The sequence below is a fragment of the Medicago sativa genome, chromosome 8, assembly GCF_051527215.1.
Source record: "Medicago sativa cultivar Bolivia chromosome 8, Bolivia_mono, whole genome shotgun sequence".
Lineage (NCBI taxonomy): Eukaryota > Viridiplantae > Streptophyta > Magnoliopsida > Fabales > Fabaceae > Medicago > Medicago sativa.
The window spans coordinates 14741952-14751338 of NC_140756.1; the positions used below are offsets into that span (position 1 = coordinate 14741952).

Consider the following 9387-nt stretch of genomic DNA (forward strand, 5'->3'; position numbering starts at 1 on the left):
GCTTTATCGATAATTTTCTATTCATTCAATATGCCATGTTTTGTGTCTATAACTGTTTAAAACACCGTAAATTTCATCAATCCGCACTCTCTAAGTTTAGTTGCTTTAAGAAAATTATTAATAGTTACTATATTTTACCGCTAATTCAACCCAAGGTTCAATGTATCTTTCATTCTCATTAACACTATAAATGGCAAACCTATCCCGTTATATTCTCTTATCCCAAATGAAATTTAAAGGATGAGGATCATTCACATTATTCTTTTCTATTTTGCTCTTCTCTCATCATATACCTCTTATGCTACTTCTGTCAATGATTTCTGTGTGGCAGACTTACAGCTTCCAAATACTCCTTCAGGCTATCCATGCAAGTCAGAAGCAAATGTAACAGCAGATGATTTTGTGTTCTCTGGCTTTGTACCTGGAAGCACAATATTAGACCCTTTTAATGTTACATTAACAATTGCTTATGTCACTAGTTTACCAGGTCTTAATGGACGTGGTATCTCTACAGCAAGGGGAGACTTTGGTATAAATGGAACTGTTCCAATGCACTTTCATCCTGATGCAACTGAATTGCTTATCACAGTTGAAGGCCAATTAACTGCTGGATTTATTACACCAACAAAAGTTTATTTGAAAACTGTTAAACCTGGTGATATTGTAGTTTTTCCAAAAGGACTTTTGCATTTTTTAGTTAACACTGGTGTTGGAAAAGCTATTGCTTTTGCTGCTTTAAGTAGTGTTATACCCTAATTTTGGACCTAAAAATACTTGTTCAATTCTTCTTTTCTTGCATTTTAAGTCATTTGATATGTCTCTGATCAATTGCATCTTTCTCTGCGTTTTATTTCAATGTTATTTGCAAAAAATTACATAAAAGGGTATTTTAGTCATTTCCCATGTCAAAATCTCTCTCAATCTTTAAGAATTTGTTTGAGTCCTTTCAAATAGTGTGGATAAGTCCTTGTCACAATATCATGTCAAAATCCATTTCAAAAATATCAGTTGAGTCATTTTTTAGTCAATTTAGCCCCTAGGGGCATTTTAGTCTTTTCCTGTGTCAAAATCTCTTTCAGTCTTTTAAAAATTTGGTTGAGTCCTTTCAAATAGTTTGAATAAGTCTTCATTTCAATTCTATGTCAAAATCCATTTTTAAATTGCATTTGAAGTCATTTTGAGTCAATTTTGCCCCTAGGGGCATTTTAGTCTTTTCATGTGTTAAAGCCCTGTTTAAATTCTAAAAAATTGTCTCTGAGTCTTGTATAAGTTCTTGCTTTAATTTCCTGTTAAAAATCCATTTTAAAATTTCATCTGAGTCATTTTTAGTCGTTTTAAGCCTCCAGGGGCATTTTGGTCATTTCACATAAAATTGCTGGTTCATTTTAATCTGCTTTGTTGTTTTTAATCGTCCCATTTTACGTTAATTTTCAATTTACTTTTTCGATTCAATTTTGTTTTAATTTTCATTTTTAGTCCGCGCACTTTTGTTATTTGCATTTTAATCCTTTTTAGTTTGTTAGAGTCCAAGTGCCACGTGTCCAAATGCTATTGGTCCTTAAGAGTTTGTTACAAGTCCAAGTACACATGGCATTATTTCATTGGTCCAAGTTTACCACACCACCTATAAAGGTCAAATCCATGGTCAAATTTCATTTCACCAATCATTTTTCCAAATTCACAAAAAAATCAAAAAAAACCATTTTATTCTTTTCCCTCTTTTCTTTCTCTCACGTAACCACCTTTTCCTCCATCTCTAACAACCTTTCATCAAAACCACCGCAAACCTCCATAGAAAACCTCAAACCACCGCTTCTATCACCATCACCGTCGCAAAAGACTTCGCAAATGCACCAAATCACCAACGCCATTGATAACTGCAACGAGTTTTGATTCCACAAGAAACTGACCCTCACGCAAACGGAGTAACAACGACGACAAGGTTTGGTTTACGTTTCAATCACCGCAACGGCATCGAAAAACGAAGCAGAGTGAGAAGAAGCTACGACGGAAACTCGCGTCTGAGCCAAAGCTGAATCCGAGAAGAACACAATCGTACAAGGACAAGGCTGCAATCAAATCACAAGAGATCAAGAGTCCAGAATCGAAATCGCAAGAACGATGACGAAGCTTGAAGCGGACTTCGAAGAAGATTGGATCGGAGGTCTTCTTGGCGCATTCCTAAGGTACTACCACTTTCTCTTTTGGTTCAATTATTGTCGAATCCCCTTCTGATCTGAAATCTGCATCACTTTGATTGAATTTTGCGCATGGAATCCACACCTATACTTGTTTGTTCTTTTTGGCATGGAATCTCTTTGTGAAGAATTGGTTTAGGTTCATATTTGTTAAAGCTGTTAGAATTCTTTTCCTTTGAAAGCATGAAGAAACAAAAAGGGGACTGTGTGATTGTTGGTTAGGAACGTGAAAGAGAGGAAGAACGTTTTCTGGAAAATGATGGAAAGAAGAAGAATACGTGTTGTTTTCTTTGCTGAACCGGTTCGGGTTGAACCGACCCGTTCCCTAAACCGGTTCAGCCTTCTTCCAATCCAGGCCTTTTCTAAAGCCCAACGTTTTTGCCTCTTTTTTTCAGTATGCTGTTCACACCCCCCCTTTCCCAGCATTTCTTGTTAAAAACTGCTAACTACACCCCCGCATGTTTCAAGATCTTTAATAAAATTCCTAAAAAATTTCTACGCATTCTTGATTATTTTCTTGACATTTTTTTGGTGTTGTTATGTGTTAAATTTTGATTAAAAATATGTAGTGTTTTCTTGTTAAAAGTTTGCCATTTTTTTTTTTTTTTGTCAAAAATTGTGAAATTTTGCATGTGTTTGAGTCTAAAATTCTCTAAAAAACTCCAAAAATTTTCATGCATGTTTCTTGATAGTTTTGTGGTATTATTGTGATAATTTTTGCATGTTAAAAATTGACAAAAATAATGTGGTTAATTTTCTTACTATTTTGTGATATTTTGTGCTAAAAATTGATGAAAATTTGCTTGATCCCAATTCCAATCCTTGATAAATGTTTGTGGTTCATGATGGATGATTTTATGAGGTTTTTACTACTGTTTGAATGTGTTTTTTACTGGACATGTGCATGTGATGATTGGTTGCTTGCTTGGCAAGTTTTGTTTTGTGAATAAATGGTGCAAATAGGTCTAAATTCACATAAAAATGCAAAGTTTACAATGACACTTGGATCCTCATTTTAAAACCTGGATTTTTATGCCTTGAAAGTATGTTGAATTGTGAGGATTATAGGTCATACTCAAGCCTTGCATTGGTGATGAGATTTTAGGCCTATTTCACATTGTTTTTGCTTGCTTTTTTTTTTTTTTTAATTTTCTTACTTTTGTTATGATAGCTTTGACTTGTTTTATATCTTGTGCTACTAACTTTTTTTGTTTCATGTTTCATACATCATAAGCATTCCCACTTCATCTTCCTCTCCATTCAATTTCTTGCACTTTAAGTTTCAATTTCATGCAAAAATTAGAATGTAAAGATTTAGGAGTTCTTGTAATATTTTACTTTCATGCAATTTTAATTTCTTGGCAAAGAGGCCATAGAATGTATCTAGGGTATGATGTAAAGGACAATGGACTCTAATGATGTACACCGACACAAGCACCGACACATGCACACACATCACTATAATATAGCTAGAATATGCATGTTTAGATGTATGCTTAGGATTGTATGTTTAGATGAATGTTTAGGCTTTAGACTTAGAAAAACCAATTTTCCAAAAACATGAACAAATTTCACTCAAACTATTTTCCAAATAAACCTTGGGATCCAATATCCCATTGAATTTCCCTTTTGTTTTCTTAATCAAAAATTCAATGAAAATAATCATACTTGACTTCTTTTGCAAATGACTAATTCAACCTCACAATTTCACAATCTCATGCCCTTGAGGCCTCTTTCTATTCTTTAAACTCCAATTTTCAAACTTAAAATCAACCAACAAAAACAAAAGCATTTTTTGAGAGAGAACTACGGTGGATTTGATCCCTTAAACGGGTACGTAGGCAAGGAACAAAATTCCTTCAATTCAACTAAAAATAAAAATCCAAAAACATTCTTCTCCCTCCAATTCTTCACTTAGAAAATTCTTAGGTTTAATAACATCTTTCAAAATAGCATTTAAAAATAGAGCGCGCGCGTAGAATTTAAAGACGGTTCCTATAGGTTACTATAGTCGTTATGGGTGCCTAACACCTTCCCGTAGCGAAAACAACTCCCGGACCTCGATTCTCAAGGGTTTTGCTTACTTTTTCCCTTCCCAAGAAAAAATAAGATATCACCGGTTTAAAAGGTTCAAACGTAATCAATGTTTGACACCCGAAAACCAAGATAAAACAAGTAGCACAAACCCTACCACGCAAATACTTGATTATCTATTATTTGGCAACGATTTATCAACTTCAATAATTGCAAACACTACTTTACTTGATGTCTCACAAATTATGAAGCTTAAGGCTCAGTTTGGTGGCAGTGGCTAAGATTTCTTATGAATCCACTTCTATGTTTGTTCCAAATTTAGTTATGTCAGCAATAAACTTATGTATGTGTTTCCTTTTTGTGTTTTTATGTCGATTTTCATTTTTTAATAAAGCAAGAGAAAAGCAGGGTTCTTAATTTCTTATATTATATATCAACTGTTTTTATTTTTACCATCAATTTAATTTGCACTAGACTTAGACCCCGCGTGTTGCGCTGGCATGAGTTTGTCATGTCCTCTTTCTCTGACTCTTCCTAACTAATTTTGATTCTTTGGATTTTGGGTAATATCATCTTCCTTTAAATCCACTTCCTTACTTGTTGGAAGTTGGTGAGATGGAGAGAAAAAAATGGAGAAAAAGTTACTCTTGACATGGTTAAAGAAGACACAAAACCAGCTACTCTAAAAATCTTCAGCCATTAAGAAGTCCTCTAGTAATAACAAAGACAATTGAAATGAAATTCTTTTAATGGCTACATATTTTTAGCAAAATGAATTATCTTGCTCATGTGGTGGCATATATGCAATATATCAATTAGCTTGAGATATTTAAAATTTACTTTGAGATATTTAAAATTTACTGCAACTGCAACATAAGATGTGATTTTACTAAGCTCTTCTTGATAAAGGGTGTAAAAATGATGCTAATCACCAATTTAAAACCAGAAACAAGATCTCTCCTGAATCAAATATATATTTGTTGAAGTCAAATTGAACAATTACAACAAGTCTTGATAAATGAAATCAGTAACCATGAGTGGAAAGAGGGATTAAAGTAATGAACATTTAACGAAACTTTTTCTATTACATACTTATGGGATTGTGATAGATATTGAGAAACTAACAGAAAATAGGAAAAGAGAGAAAAAGAGAGAAAAGAGAGTAAAAGTTGATATTATTCAGTTGAAAATGAATTGTTACAAGGTGTTTGATATTTATACACATAGGCTTGCAAGACTAGACTAGCTTATTGTGCACTGCATACATCATATAACTGCTACACTTGTAACTAACTCATAAAACTGTTACAGCTGTCTTCTCCTTCTAGGGTTTTGATTTCTTGCGTGACAAGTAAAGCTGGTGTAGTGTGTTCCTCTTCTTTATCATAGCTTTCCATGTTGTGCTTCAATAGCCTCCCACAAGCTGGAGGGAGATAAATGTTTATCAAACCCAGCTTGGATACAAATGAAATGAACTTAGGTGGTGGCAAGGGTTTAGTTAGAAAATCTGCAAGTTGTTCATCAGTAGAAATTGGAAGCAATCTCAATACTCCTTTCTGCACCTTTTCCCTTACCAAGTGGCAGTCTATTTCTAAATGTTTTGTTCTCTCATGGAAAACTGGATTGGAAGCTATATGTATAGCACTCTGGCTATCACAATATAAAATTGGTTGTCTGACACATTTAGTCTGCAAATCCTTTAAAAGGTATAGCAACCACTGAAGTTCACAAGTTGCAGTGGAGAGAGCCTTATACTCAGCTTCTGAGGAGGATCTAGAAACAGTTTGTTGCTTCTTTACGCGCCAAGATATCAGAGATGAACCCAGAAAGAAAACAAAACCAGTGGTGGATCTCCTTGTGTCACTACATCCTGCCCAGTCTGCATCTACATAACCAAGAAGTTGTAACTCTAACTTTCTAGGAAAAAGCAATCCAAGACCAGGATTTTGCTTCAAATATCTGATAACCCTACATGCTGCTTTGTAATGTAATGTGGTGGGAGCATGTAAAAACTGACTGAGTTGTTGAGTTGCTAATGTAATATCTGGTCTGGTGGTGTTAAGGTAAAGTAGTTTGCCTATGAGCCTCCTGTAACAAGACACATCAGCAAAAGGTTTGCTATTGTCTTGATACAATTTTGTGGAAGTGTCCAAAGGAGTGTTAGCAGGTTTGGAACCAAGTAAGCCAGAAGAGGCCAATAAATCTAAACAATACTTCCTTTGTGATATGGAGATCCCTTCTTTGGAATGAGCTACTTCCAATCCTAAGAAATACTTCAGAACACCTAAATCCTTAATCTTAAATTGTGCATCTAAGATGGATTTGATTCTAGCAAATTCAGTAAGAGAAGAACCTGCTAAGATAATGTCATCAACATATACTAATAAAGCAGTAAAATCACCAACTTGTTGATGTGTAAAAAGAGAGTAATCTGAAGCTGATTGTGCATAACCTTCTGCAAGTAATAAGGAAGTTAACTTATCATACCACTTCCTGCTAGCCTGCTTGAGACCATACAAACTCTTTTGTAGCTTGCAAACTGTGTTGGGGGCACTTGTAACTCCATCTGGTATATACATATAAACATTCTATTCTAAATCTCCATGTAAAAAGGCATTATTCACATCCAACTGATGGAGATTCCAATTATGAATAGAAGCAATAGCAAGTAAAGTTCTCACAGTGGTATGTTTAGCTACTGGAGAGAAGGTATCAAAAAAATCAACACCTTCAACCTGATTATAACCCTTAGCCACCAATCTGACCTTATATCTTTCAATAGTGTCATCAGCTTTATGCTTGATCATATAGACCCATTTGCTTCCAATTGGCTTAATATTAGGTGGAAGGTCAACAATTGTCCAAGTACCATTCTTAGCCAATGCATCTAACTCAGAATCCATTGCTTTTAACCAATGCTCAGACTGACAAGCCTCCTTGTAGGTTTTTGGCTCAGTACAATTGGTGACAGACATAGAAAAAGACTTATGGGAAGGTGATAAGTGTGCAAATGAATGATATGATGCAATAGGGTAAGGAGTACCTGAAGAGAGTGGTGATGATGTAGAAGAGGAAGAATTACACACATAATCTTTCAAATAAGATGGAGGTTGTTTTGTTCTAACAGGTCTGGTAGTGGTGGAAGAGTCAACATTATCACAAGGAATGGGTGATGATGGTGGAGATGTGGGGAGTGAAATAGGAGAATCAGTGACATCATAAGAAGAAGGAGAATCAGATGATGGAGAGTTATTTGAGTAGTATTGCCAAGTAGCAGGTGATGAGAGTGGTTGATAAGGAAAAATGGTTTCATGATGAGTAACATTTCTAGAAATGAAAATTTCCATATTGTTCATATCTAGCAAAACTACTCCTTTCATGCCAGGCTTATACCCCAAGAAAACACATTTTCTTGCTCTAGGAGCAAGTTTTGTTCCATGTGCTTGTAAAGTAGAGGAAAAAACCAGAGAACCAAACACTTTGAGAGCATGTAAATCAGGCAACTGTTTATATAAAAGAAAATAAGGAGTATTATTGTCAATAACAGGACTGGTAACCCTGTTCATGATGTAAACAGCTTGAATAGCAGCATAGGACCAATATTGTTTTGGAAGATTTGACTGAAAAAGAAGAGCTTCAACAATGTTCAATATATGTTGATGCTTTCTCTCAACCCTGGCATTTTGTTGGGGAGTTCCAACACAACTAGTTTGGTGTAAAATTCCTTTTGAATTATAAAAACTTGGCATAGAGAATTCTAGGCCATTATCACTTCTGATGATTTTAACTTTGCATGAAAACTGATTTTCTACTAAAGCAATGAAATTGATAACATGTTGTCTAGTTTCAGCTTTAGACTTCATGAGAATTAACCAAGTAAATCTACTGAAATCATCAACAACAGTTAAAAAATAAGAATGACCATGAATGGATTTAACAGAAATAGGGCCCCAAATATCAAAATGTATTAGCTCAAAAGGCTTGTTTGCTTTATTACAACTGGGTGCAAAAGGAAGTTTCCTTTGTTTAGCAAAATGACATACATCACAAGTAGCTTTGCTATCTACATGGACAAAGGGAAATTGAGAATGTAAAGTACTCATCGTAGAAAAAGAAAGATGACCAAGTCTAAAGTGCCAAAGGGCTTTGTCTGGTAAAGAGGAAGAGGTTGTATTGGCTTTACTTGCATGGCAAGCCACCTTATTTGGAAGAGTTAAGTAGTATAATTCTTCTCTTCTTTCACCAGAACCAATCATCTTCTGAGTTTTCCTTGCCTGAATGAAACACTGAGAACCATTAAAATTGACTGTGCAATCCAAAACATCACACATTTTTGAAACAGATAGTAAATTGAATTGAAACTCAGGAACATATAACACATGAGAAATAGAAAAATCTGGTGCAAAATTAATGGTTCCAGCATATTTAGCTATTGCAAAGTGGCCAGTAGGCCGTTTAATATGCATAGGAGCAATTTCATTGTATGAATGAAACCACTTAAGATTTCCACAAATATGATGACTTGCTCCTGAATCAATAATCCATGAGTTTAGAGCAAAATTATGACAAGTTAAAGAAAAAATGAAACTTGTATTGTGCTTACCATTTGGTGTATGACCATTTGGCATAGAAAAAACCTGATTGGAGGAAGCTTGTGCAGGTGTTGAATCTTGTTTAAAAGATGAATTCTGGAGCAGACTCATCAGCTTTTCATACTGCTCAGGTGTAATAGAAGTTGTAGCAACTGTCCCTGATTCATGCTGAGAAGATGACTCTCCAATATCATTCTCAACAGAGGCATGATTAGCTTGTGAACCATTGTAGTTTCTTTGTAGATGTGGAGGATAACCATGCTTCTTATAGCATGTTTCTACTGTGTGATTACTTCTTCCACAGAAAGTACAGACTCTTGGTTTATGGTAATTGAAATTAGATCCTTGATTGGTACTCTTGTTCATGTGTCCTGAGTAACCAGTCTTGGATTTTCCACCATTCACTGAGTTGATAGAAGGCAAAGGATCTTCTGCTATGGGTGCAAAATTACCTTGTCTTTCATGTTGCAACACCATAGAAAAGATTCTATTCATAGGAGGAAGAGGATCCATAAGGAGGATCTGAGATTTAACCATGTAATAAACCTCATTCAATCCAGTAA

The 9387-nt window shown here is 34.9% G+C and overlaps 1 protein-coding gene across 3 annotated transcripts; it reads left to right on the top strand.

The window, feature by feature from the left end:
- The first annotated feature begins 240 nt into the window (after positions 1-240).
- On the top strand, positions 241-4513 carry LOC146897234 (auxin-binding protein ABP19b-like). Of its 3 annotated transcripts, XM_085735432.1 has the most exons (3): positions 241-729; positions 1943-1953; positions 4375-4513. In XM_085735432.1, the coding sequence occupies exons 1-3, from the start codon at positions 241-243 to the stop codon at positions 4511-4513; spliced, it is 639 nt and encodes a 212-aa protein (XP_085591558.1). The 3 variants fall into 3 exon arrangements, with proteins under 3 accessions (XP_085591558.1, XP_085591556.1, XP_085591557.1); XM_085735430.1 differs by lacking the exon at positions 1943-1953 and having other exon boundaries at positions 241-742; positions 4365-4513; XM_085735431.1 differs by lacking the exon at positions 1943-1953 and having other exon boundaries at positions 241-739; positions 4365-4513.
- Positions 4514-9387: the final 4874 nt, after the last annotated feature.